The sequence below is a fragment of the Cervus elaphus genome, chromosome 17 (assembly GCF_910594005.1).
Source record: "Cervus elaphus chromosome 17, mCerEla1.1, whole genome shotgun sequence".
Classification (NCBI taxonomy): domain Eukaryota; kingdom Metazoa; phylum Chordata; class Mammalia; order Artiodactyla; family Cervidae; genus Cervus; species Cervus elaphus.
The window spans coordinates 25,178,662-25,190,705 of NC_057831.1; the positions used below are offsets into that span (position 1 = coordinate 25,178,662).

Genomic DNA, 12,044 nt, shown 5'->3' on the forward strand with positions numbered 1-12,044 from the left:
AAAAATGATATTCCAGTGAGGAAAACTGATTGTAAACTGGGTTACCTGGCAGAAGACATCCAGACTATCCCACCCCCTTCCTCTTCCTTCTCCCTTCCTCCCTCACACTTGAAGCATGCTCAATGTTTGTCTTTAGAGTCACACGTGTCATCAACTCGGAGACAGCTCTTAATTTGCATGCCCCCCTGCTTTTCCATTCCACTAGGAAATTGCGCTCTTTAATATTAAATAGTGTGAATTATTCCACTGACAATATGGCAGTGCTTCAAGTTTTGCCATTTGGGGGAACATTTTAAAACTGTAAATCACCAGTCATATCAGTGAATTTTGTCATACTTCACGTGAGTCAGATGCACATTTTCACTTGAGCTCTTCCCTTGTAGATTCAATCTAAGTCAAAGAAACCTTTCCTGAGTATTTTCCTAAAGGGTTAATCATGTGGTCCTTTATTTAGTTAGCAAAATCCAGAGCGGTTCACTCAGATATGTGTATCCAGCTCATAAAAAAAAAAAAAAAAAAAAAACTTATCATTTTTGTGTTTGTTTTTTTTTTTTTCTTTCTTTTTAGCATTTCTGTTTTGTTGTCTGTGCCAGAATCCAGCACTTACAGGAACACTAATCATCTTAGCTCCCTTGATCGTCACTGATTTGTTCTTAGAGTTGAAAATCCTCTGCTCATTTTTCTCATTCATTTTGCACCCCTTTCTTCTCTTCAGCTACTGTTGAGGCTATTGAGGCTGATGAAGGTAAATTGGCCAGTCCCCTTTCTGTTGTACCTGCAACAGATAAGGGCTCTGCTGGGTGTATTCATTTCTTTCTTTCTTTCTTTCTTTTTTTTTCTTTTTTCCTTTTTTTTTTTTTTTTTTTTTTTGCTGTAGCTTGTAAAGAGTGTGTGGGTGTTGGGCTAACAGTTGTGGCTCAGTATTAACCAAAATGTTCTTGCTTTAAAGGGGAAAATGTCCTTTTCTGGTTTGTTTGTTTGTTTTTTTCCCTTAAAGCTATGTTTGACTTTGTATATAATGATCCTAGTATAATCACAGAAAACAAAAGGATAACAGATCTTGACCATGTGGGGTGGGGGTTATGGCAGCCGTTTTGACAGACAATGGATAAAACAATATTCTTTGAGCTGAAGCATGTCCCTCCCTCAAATCACTTTCAGTCAGCACTGAAAAGGAGAGGATAAAAACAGCTTTATGAAATCTAGTTTTTAGAAATTTCTAGCAAAAAACAAAAGTTCACTTGAATAGTGCTTTGTTGTAGTTCAACGTTAATTTTTGTCTCTAAAAAATATCCCAACAAGAGACAGCTGTATTCAAGATAAACAGTTCTGCTAGTCGTATGAAATTTTAACCTACTGGTATTTGCAGGACAGCTAGCACCACCAAGATATTCTACAAGAGTTCAAAAATATCTAGTGGCTGTGGAAGTGGCCGGTAACAAGCATAGTGAATATTGTCATCACTCAGCTGGTTAAGGCCCACTGAGTGTCTCCTCTGCACCATAGACTGTCCTGCGAGCCTCAGGAAAATCGAGATACATACATCCCTGACGGTGTCCCAGCCCTGCTCAAGGACAACAGAGCGGACCTCTCGCGATTTCTTCTGTGCTCTTTAAATGTCAAGTTACGAGAGAACTGCTTACCCAAATAGTTTTTGATATGATACATACCATACCCCCTGAAAATTTTAAAAAGAATAATTTGAAGTTCCCCTTTAAAACAAAATTCTTCAGTTGTATTTTGTTCTTGCAAGATGATGTTTCACTGTTCCCAAAATTGTGTGCTATGTTCCTTTGCTACGATGTGAAACGTGCCACTTTAGACTCTCATTTGTATGTGATTTGGATAGAGGAGGGGAAATGATAACACTGTAAGAGAAAATACAACTGTTTCCTAAATAGCAGTGAATAAACTGCTATTTATGTGGGAATTCTCTATTCCTCTTGGCAGATTCTAATCTGCAGTGTGCATTCTCGTGGATAGTTGGCTGTTTTCTGTGGTTTCTGTGCTGTGTCGTGTTCAGTATACTACCAATGTAAATTGCTAATACCCATTGTCTGACCAGCAACTACAGCAGAGCAGACATTCTTCCAGACCAGGCTAGACAGGATGATTAGAAACGGAGCCCTATTCCAGACAGAGCCCTTGTTCTCACTAGACTTTGAAATTCTGTGCTCCCACTCTATTGGCTTTTCAAACTTTACACAACCTAAAAAAAAAAAGAGATTCCACTTTTACCATTTCAATTCATAAAATTGTGTCATCAATTACGATGACTAACTTTTTATATGTATTCATTATGATGAAATGATATTCACAGTAGTTTAGCAAAACAGTAGATACTGCTCTTGTCCCTGAAAATCACTGACTTCATTTTCAGGGTGGGTGCTCATTAGACAGGTCTGTTATTTTTGTGATTTCCGACTGAATTAGAGAAGAATTAAAAAGCTTTGCTTTGGGCCTTGGTCTTTCCCCATTTCCCCATCTTCTTCCTCTCATAGTTGACTAATCACCATGATGCTAACCTTTAAAATGCACAGGGGGAACGAATTGTTTCTCATCGTGTAACGAGTTTGGAAGCAACTGTGTCTATCTTTTAAGAATCTCATCCATACTAATGAAAAGCACTGTACATTTGTGTGGGAGTGGCTAGCAAAGTTTCAGCTTGAAACTGCTTTCCTTTTTTTCTCAAATAGGGTAGGAAGGATAAAGGTACAGTGAAATTGTCCTTCATCAGCCATGGAGATGCAGCCCAATTCAACACTGGTGATTGGCCCTTCAGTGTCTGGCTTGCGTTTTCACAGGGAGTAAAGCAATCTGGTGTTCCCCATTTATGTATGGTTCCCCATTTATGTACTTTATTTTCAGCTCACTGGTTGGTGCACCTATTGAAGAAAACCTTAAGTCTCTTGTGCAAATGCTTTATCTGTCTCTGGAGCATAGTGGGATAACTGGAAAAAAAATCAAATATCAGTGCTCCCCTTTTGAAAATTCCATGTTTTCATTGGGTAAGGCCCAAACCATTCCCATTCATTTTTGCTTAAAGTTGCATAAAGTGTTTTCCCTTTGTTATTTGTGAACCATCACTTAACATCTACATTGATCTACTAAGAAAGAGTTTTTCTTTAATTTATGCAGTAGACCAGATGAACATCAGTTTGGCCTGTTTGCTGCTGAAGGAAAGACCAAATTTTTCTGCTTAGTGATCTGATCTTGATTTTTCTCAATTTCTTTTACCTTGTCATCCACTCCACATATTTCCAAAGTTGAGTGGAGAAGCAGGTGTTTATAATTTCATTTTTTTTTTCATGCCACCGTTAAATTGTTTGCCAAGAAAATCTCGCTGGGATGCTGAGATGGCCTGGAAATGCCCCAAGTTCATTCCTCTTGTAGCTCCTTTTAGCTTCTGCTCTAAGCTCTTTACTAAATTTTTAGGTCTAGCTGCTTCAGTGAGTCTACTGAATTTGCCATTACTAGCACAACGGAATAGTAAAAGCAGGGGCATGTCCTGCCTCTCTAGGTTAAGGCATTTAATACAGTAATTGTGCCAAGGATGTGGCCAGTGGATGCTGGGCCTAGAGACCTATTACTGGTAGCAACCTTCCTATTTATATACCACTCCGTGGATCTAACCATTCATGAAGACAAGAAAAACCTTTACATCTTACTAACTTGAAGAGGACATTTTGGTTGGCAAGAGACATTGGCTGTTACCAAACCTCTCGGTTATCTTCGGGTATGGTAAGGAGTCTGTTGTGTTGTGTTCAGGTCCCGTCACTTTGTTCTCTACTAAAGGATTCCCTCTCTCACTGCGAAATTTCTAACATCACCTGATGCAACAGCTGTGCCCTTTGTGTTCCTCTAGCTAACCCCAATGTTTCTTTTCTTAATGATTTTCCATTTAGCTATCAAAGGATTTTCACCACAACATAAGATCACTAGCTTCGAGGAGGCCAAGGGCTTAGACCGAATTAACGAGAGGATGCCACCTCGCAGAGATGCCATGCCCTCCGACGCCAACCTTAACTCCATCAACAAGGCTCTCGCCTCAGAGACTAACGGCACGGACAGCAATGGCAGTAATAGCAGCAATATCCAGTGACCACTTCCTGTTCACCTTTCTTTTTTTTTTTTTTTTTTGAGCTGCAGGGCATGATGGGGATGGCTGCGTATCAGCAGTTGGATGTTCTTGCCTCTGATGGTAGCTTACTTGCTCTGGGGCCAGGAGTTGGATTCAGTTTACACTATCATTAAAAAAGAGGGAGAGAGAATTATAAACTATATTTTGGTGGGGGTGGTGATTAAACACCTCTTTTGGGTATGCCTTTTAAAAAATGCTTATAGGGAAAAAAAATTTAAAAAGAAAGCTAATGCTAGTATATACTGCAATGTTAGGGGAATGTACATGTTTTCCTACTGCATTGGGGGACTTCTAGATAGGTTAACGAGAGGTCTTTTATTATGTTACTGGACACGAAAACTTTGTCTAATTTCTTACTCTATTGTACGTTTACAGTTGCAGCACTAAAAATGGATGACATCAACCATTTTTAACAAAATGATGTACAAACTAAATAAGGACTATTTATTGATAATGTTTTGCTACTCTTGTCAGACAATGGCTATAAAATGAATTAGGCAGTCTTAAAAAAAAAAAAAAAACAGAAAAAGAAAAAAAAAAAAAGAATGTTGCAAATTTGTTAAAATGCCAAAAAGGACAGTTTAATTTTGTACAGATTATGCTTACCTCAGGTTTCTTTAGTGTGCTTTGAATGCCTTTCTTTCCATATAACACGTATTACTTTAGCAATGAATACCTTTCCTTTTCTTTAAGTTTTAAAAAAACTGGAATAATTACTTCTATCTTTTTTTTTTTTTTTTTTTTTTTGCTGTTTATATTTAGGGGTTTTTGTTGATAAATCAAGTCTTGGTTGTGGCTTGCTGAATTAAATATTTATGAGTGGTGCATTTTTAAGTATAGTAAATAAGACACCATATTAAGTACAGTGATAAAGCATCTATATTCTGTAAAAAAAAAAAAATCTGCCTATGCATGTTTTTTAAGAAACAAAATGGCTGTACCGGCCTGTATGAGACTGTAATGCGCTTAGTGGTCTGACATATACTGGAAATGTATGTATACTGGCGTACTTTATATTCTCTAAAATGCTTCATGCCTTTGAAATTTTGTAATCAAAAAAAAGCTTTGAAAAAATCTAAAGGGGAGAGTATTCTTAAAAGTTTTTAACATAAGCTTGTCAGTGCACAAATAGATGGTTAGCATGTTTAGCAAACCTTGTGAAATTTAAATAAGTTTGTAGTTACATGTGGAACTCTAAAATGCATGGTAACTGTTAACGTCATAACGGTTTAGTTATTTTGTTCTGTTCTGTCATGTGCCACAAAATATGTACTTTTTTCACTTTTTTCCCTTTGTATATCAGTTACGGGTTACAACTGGTTCATTCTGAAAACAACCACCACCCCAAAAGTCCATTCATATTTTTTAAAAGTTGTATAAGTGCCCAAGTAATTCACTACAGCCTAAAGCCTTGCCTTTGTAATTTGACTTCTGAGATGTTGGCAATCAAAGCATGCACTTGTAACAATGAAAAAGAAAAAAGCATTTTATATTACTACTCAATAAAATGTGCATGAACTTAAAGAACTCTCCTCCTTTCCCTGAGTCTGCTGGAAGGATTTACATGCACAACCACCACGCTGTCTCTAGGTGCGGGGCGCGCCCCATGCATCATAGATGGACTCTAACTGGCTCGTCTGAGAGCCTCATGCTCCCGGGCGTGGTGCCTGCTTCCCCTGTAAGAATCTAAATCAGACAAGAGAAAAATATTGAAAGAGCAAATGCTGTCTTCTGGCTCCCTTGAAGATGGGAGCCAGTTAAGAACCAGAGCATTCCTTTTTATTGAAAAAAAAAAAAAAATGTTATCAGGTTGTTTCGGTTGTATTGGATGCCCTGTCTGCTAAATCAAAAAGAACTCAGCTACTAAGTGCATTTTCCCCGCAGAAAAGAATTGCATTTGTATCAATAGTGAAATTTGTATCCCGGCGCTTCAGCTAATATCTAATCACCTGAAGATTTAAGATACACCAAATATTAGTTTGTTTCTAACATTGTTCATTTTCAGTGCACTTTGTTTTATGTAATAAAGTATGCCTGTTATATTAAATAATAAGAATATGGCAATTAGTGATATAGTGTACCAAAACAAAGATGTTCTAGATATATTCTCTGACAAAGACTATCCCAAATTTATTTTGATGAATTCAAGCCTTTTTCCCCCTGTGGGTATTTTTCCATCCTTTAAAAAAAAAAAATGACACCCAAGGAAAATATTTAGATGCGATATTTATTAGAATGATATGAAAGAAATGGTAATTCTGATACCAACGTGTTTATTTTCTTTCTTATAACTGCAGAGAAAATATCCCAACCAAAAAAAAAAATCTTTTCTTTGGATTCCTTTCTTTTACAAATTGTGCTGAGGCAACTATGGCATAGAAATAAACATTTGACATTAAAATAAGCAGTTGATGTGAGTATTGCCTGGTCTTTCTGCTCAGTAGTTAGGAAAGTAATAGCATATATTTTTGCATAATAATTCAGTCTATCAGAGAAATCAATGTAGAGCTGAAGTTATTTCTCTAAAAGAGCTAACATGCCTGATCATCAGTTATTAGCTCTGTCTCCTTCGCTTTTGGGGAAACTGTTGGTTTCTTAAGTTGCTTATTCCAGTGACGCTTTGGCTAAACACACACACACAGCCCCTTGTCTTCTACCCTTCTTCACCCTCTCCTAAGGGGACTTACAGTTCATGGGGTTCAAACCCAGTGCAGAATTTTTATCTAGCTTTTCAAGGATTAAGAGCTAGATTTGACTGACCCTAGGTCAGCAAGTTTTCTTACCTAAAATATCCTCTACTTATAGTCTTTTAAAAGGATTCCCTGATTGCTTAGTTGGTGAAGAATCCGCCCTCAATGCAGGAGACCCCAGTTTGATTCCTGGGTAGGGAAGATCTGCTGGAGAAGGGTAGGCTACCCAGCCCAGTTTTCTTGGGCTTCCCTGGTGGCTCAGCTGGTAAAGAATCCACCTGCAATGCAGGAGACCTGGGTTCGATCACTGGCTTGGGAAGATCCCCTGGAGAAGGGAAAGGCTACCCACTCCAGTATTCTGGTCTGGAGAATTCCATGGACTGTATAGTCCACAGGGCCGCAAAGAGTCGGACTGAGCAACTTTCACTTCTTTCACTTCACTTTCATAGTCTTTTAAAATATTTTTTGAAGAAAAGAAAGAAAAATCTTCAGACACTAAACTTATATGAGGAGCAAAGTGACAAAGGGAGGAACCTCTCCGGACGTCGACTGTGGGTTCCCAAGAACAGCATGTCAGAGGGGACGCATCTTGTGCTAACAGCCTAGGGAGTGTCGTGCTGATGCTGAATCCCCCAGAAGGATCTTGTCCTGATACATTTCTTCCCTTCTCTCCCCCACCACATTTATGTGAAATTATAAACCCGTGGACACATCCCTCTTTCTGCCTAGAAACTAGGGCCCGAACTTGAAGCCAGCACCACAGGGGGGACCGTGCCATGGGGATGACTTAAATGTCTCACACTTGACCTTGACTAGTTCAATGTCTCCCATGTCCTGGATCCATGTATTGGATCCATGTACTGGATCCCTCTTGTCACACTGCTGAGAAGCAGGGACCTTGAAGCTTGTCCTGCCTGCCTACATTTGTTTCAAGACTGGAAGCCCCTTGAGCCAGGCAAATCTGCAATACCCAGACTAACGTATGTCCTTTTCCTATTGTAGGTAGCCTTCAACTTTATTCATGCCACAGAAAATAGCCTCTGCTATGTTCCTTGGATTGTTCTAGGCTCATATTTTTTCCACACACAGACACACACACACAAATGCCTGGCAGTCTTGTTATTTAGTCGCTAAGTCGTGTCCAAACTTTTGCAGCCCCATGGACTGTTTTCCCAAGCAAAAACACTTAAGTGGGTTGCCATTCCCTTTTCCAGAGCATCTTCCCAACCCAGGGATTGAACCCACATCTCCTGCATTGGCAGGTGGATTCTGTAGCACTGAAACACCAGGGAAGCCTGACAATCTTGACAGCCTATCAGTTTTCGTTACAATGTTACATGTTAGCATTCTGTCTTATTAAGACAGTAAGACAGTGTCTGGCTTAAGGCTGAGCTGCTTTGTAATGCCATTTTTACTTGCTGTTTCATCTTTATTCCTTTTGTATAAATTTTGAGCTAATGCCAACCACAGAAGCCCCTGGTGAGGTCCTTTCATGGTAAATTTATTTTTTTATAAATGCATACCTTGTAATGGGAGGCAAAAGTGAAAAGTGAAAGTCACTCAGTCATGTCCAGCTCTTTGTGATGCTATGAACTGTAGCTAGGCAGGCGCCTCTATCCATGGAATTCTCCAGGCAAGAATACTGGAGTGGGTTGCCATTTCCTTCTACAATGGGAGACAAAAAGTGGCCAAAGAAATGGTCATATTCCTGGTGATGGCATTTTCAAGAGGCAATACTGGCAAATTGGAATCATGTGGGAAAATGGGGACCCAGCAAGAAAGGGGCTATTTTAAGGAACAATTAAAGAAACTTAAAAGGTAAAGGGAAAGAGACATAATAGCCTTAACATTGAGTTGATTATTCCAAAAAACTTTACTTAAATCAGAATGATGCCTACTGACCATAGATGTTGCTAGTGAATGAGGCAGCTTAACTAGAGAGTAAACTTTAGAAGAAAGTGGAGGCCTCCCCTTCGCTGGAAGAATTAAAACCTAGGCAGACTCAATTCAGTGCCACAAACATCTTCTGAACGATGCTTCATGGAGAGAGCCATGCTAGATACAGTAGAAGGCGCTCTCTTCAGAGATAAATTGAAGCTACCTTCCAACAGGAAGAGTCCAATTCCATCTGATTATCCAGTCTCTGGGGAGCACAGAACGTTGATTTGCAGACTGTTCCTTGGAACCTCACGTTTACAGGAGTGTCATGGGGCTGAGCTTTCTGCATCAGCCAAAACAGCCTGTTAATCTGTTTTGTACCTTGTGTTCTATATAAGATGTCCGCTGAGAAGAGTCTCCACTAGATTAGAAAGCTCAAAGACTATTACATAAGGTTAGCGCAAAGCAAAGTTGACTTAAACTCCAGTTTTAAGAGGTTCTTATCAAGTTATATTCTGAAATCAGTTTACATTAAGTGCAAGGGACATGTAGGTTTCTTCCCAAACAGTTCCACATTACCGACAGTGCTAAGTCCAACATCTTCAAGGTGGCACGTGAGGCTGTTCACCATCTGACTCTTCCTGTTCTACCCCCACTTTCCCCAACCGGAACTTGAGCTTCAGCCATGCCAGACATTTAACAGTGCTCAGAAAACACCAGGTTTCCTTAAGCCTCTAAGTCTTTGTTCATACATCTTCTATGTGGAATGACCTCTTCTTTATGGATGTCAAATTTACCTTAAATACTTGAACCAGGCGTTTCCTCCTCTCTTAAATGCATAGTGTCCTCTACTGCCTCTATTTTAGCATTTAATACACTATTTAATTGTTCATTGTCTTTGTCTGACACTTCAGCAAGAATTGTTGCTTATCTGTATTTTCTCAGCATGTAACAGTGCCTGGCATAATATTTCTTGGAAGAGTAGCAGGGAGGGAAAGAGAATAAAAATGTTTTCAGCATGATCTCAAGATACGAGTTACTCCAGAGCCCAAGTGGCAAACCCTTATTAAAGGACAGTGAAAAACCTTATCCTACCTCAGTTTTCCCATTCTTTCTCATAAGTCTCTCCTTGGACCTGAAGGTCTGGAGTGGAATCTATATTTTAATGAGCATCACCAAAATTCTTATGATCAAACAAGTTTAAGAAACCATGTCCTACTTTATTTGTATAGAAAACTTAAAGTTCAGTCCTCTGTAATTCAACAGAGTATCTGGCATGGACAAATATTTTACTGTTCACCATTGCTACTGCCTCCCAGGTGGTGCTTGTGGTAAAGAACCTGCCTGCCAATGCAGGAGACATAAAAGTTGCGGGTTCACCCCCTGGGCCAGGAAGATCCCCTGGAGAAGGAAATAGCAACGCACTCCAGTATTCTTACCTGGAGTATCCCATGGACAGAGGAGCTTGGCAGGGACAGTCCATAGAGTTGCAAAAAAGTCGGACACAAGTGAAGCAACTTAGCATGCATGCATTGCTACTGCACAGAATTATGCATAATGAATTTAATTTTTGCTTACAGTTTAATGAATATTAATTTAGATGAAAATATGGAAACTTAAAGTATTTATGTAAACCTCAACATCCACTACTAGACAGGTTATGGGGAGGATGTGGAGGCCTTTTCAAGTTTGTAAGACTTACCAAAAGACAGACAAGGTGGTAATTCCAGATACTCTTCTGTGAAGAATCAATGAAAAAACCTCATGTGTCTCAAAGTGAAGGAAATGCTTTCATATTGAAATGACTGTTTCCTCCACATCACTCCTCCTACGATAACAATCACATTCACTATCACCACCAGGTGGTTTATCTTTAAGAATCTCATAGTGTACCTGAAGTTTTACCATGAGAAAGTCATTCCTTTGACTTCAACAATACTTTCTCCAAAAGTCCTTTATTAAAAAGATTCACAGAAGAAAAGAACACTACAAGCCGCTGTCAGCTGCTAACACCTTAGAGAGAATTAACTCATCCCAGTTCTGGCAGGACTGACCAGAGACTAATATAGATGGAAGTTTTTATAGAAAGGGTCAGGCTGCAACTGGAGCCTGGCATGTCACTTGGATAAGCAGGAAGGAACTCTGGCTCTCAGAGAAAAGGACTCTGATATGATCAACCCATCCATTTATTGCGTAGCTCTTTGTGCTAGGCAGATGTGAGCAGAGAGGAACATTCAATGAAATTCAAGTCACAATCTCTCCTCTCACAAGTTAAAATAGCAGTGAAAAGAAATCAATGTTTGTGTGACACATGTTCACTTCTGTGCAATGTACTCTATATGAGTTCCAACCTGGAATTAGACCTCAGTTGGAATTTTTATAGCTCTGCTACTTACCACTTACCTGTGTGACCTTGATAAACTTCCTAAACTTCTTTAAACCTCGCTGTATTCTTGGTAAAATGAAGGCAATAAGAGTAATTAATTCAGAAACTTTCCTTAAAGATTAAAAAGCATAGTGCAAATAAAGTACTAGCATGGTAATTGGCACAAAATAATCAGTCAATAAACTTTAGCTGTGGATGTGGTATTTAGCAGCATACTGAGTCACATGGGTCCTTAAAATAAATATTCTATAGATGAAGATTGTGTGTGTGTGTGTGTGTGTGTGTGTGTATGTGCACTTGCAAGTATGTGTGAGTGTGGTGGGAGTTGGGGAGGTTCATGTAGTCAGAAAACCCTTCTAGAAGAAATGGTATTTGGTTGGGACTTTTACTATGAGGATGGGTTGGTAGGTGAGGGATGATCGGGGAGGGGATCAGAAGGCTTTCCAGCCTGGAAGAAAAAGTAAGAGCAAATAAGAAGCTCCAGAAAAACAGTGATATCTCGACCACTATGGTTAGGGTTTCTCTGGTGGCTCAGATGGCAAAGAATCTGCCTGCAATGCAGGAGACCCGAGTTCAATTCCTGGGTCCGGAAGACCCCCTGGAGAAGGGAATGGCTATCCACTGCAGAATTCTGGCCTGGAGAACTCCATGGATAGAGGAGCCTGGCAGGCTGCAATCCATGGAGTCTCAGAGTCTGACATGAGTAAGTGACTAAGCAGACACGCAGCCTCTATGGTTAAAGCATAAGGGTGGTGCTCACAAAAGGAGAATGATAGGTGAAAGGGGAACCAAATCAGTTCTTTGTATCAGGAGGTTTTTCAGTTACAAGTGACCAAATGCCTGATTAACTGCTCAAATCCTTCACACATTTACAGTCTGTGACATGGACAGGAGGGACTGTATGGCTCCAGGCTTAGTTTGGTGGCTCAATATTATCAAGGACCTAGGC

General features: G+C 39.5%; 1 protein-coding gene across 2 annotated transcripts in view; it reads left to right on the plus strand.

The window, feature by feature from the left end:
- The window catches only part of PPP3CA (protein phosphatase 3 catalytic subunit alpha), a 315,119-nt gene extending 308,571 nt beyond the window's left edge, over positions 1-6,548 (plus strand). The window contains exons 13-14 of one of the 2 annotated variants that reach the window (XM_043871132.1): positions 716-745; positions 3,906-6,548. In XM_043871132.1, the coding sequence (XP_043727067.1) occupies positions 716-745; positions 3,906-4,102 (227 nt within the window). In that variant the 3' untranslated portion in view covers positions 4,103-6,548. The remainder of the gene's footprint in view (positions 1-715; positions 746-3,905) is intronic. The other variant, XM_043871133.1, reaches the window with a different exon arrangement.
- Positions 6,549-12,044: the final 5,496 nt, after the last annotated feature.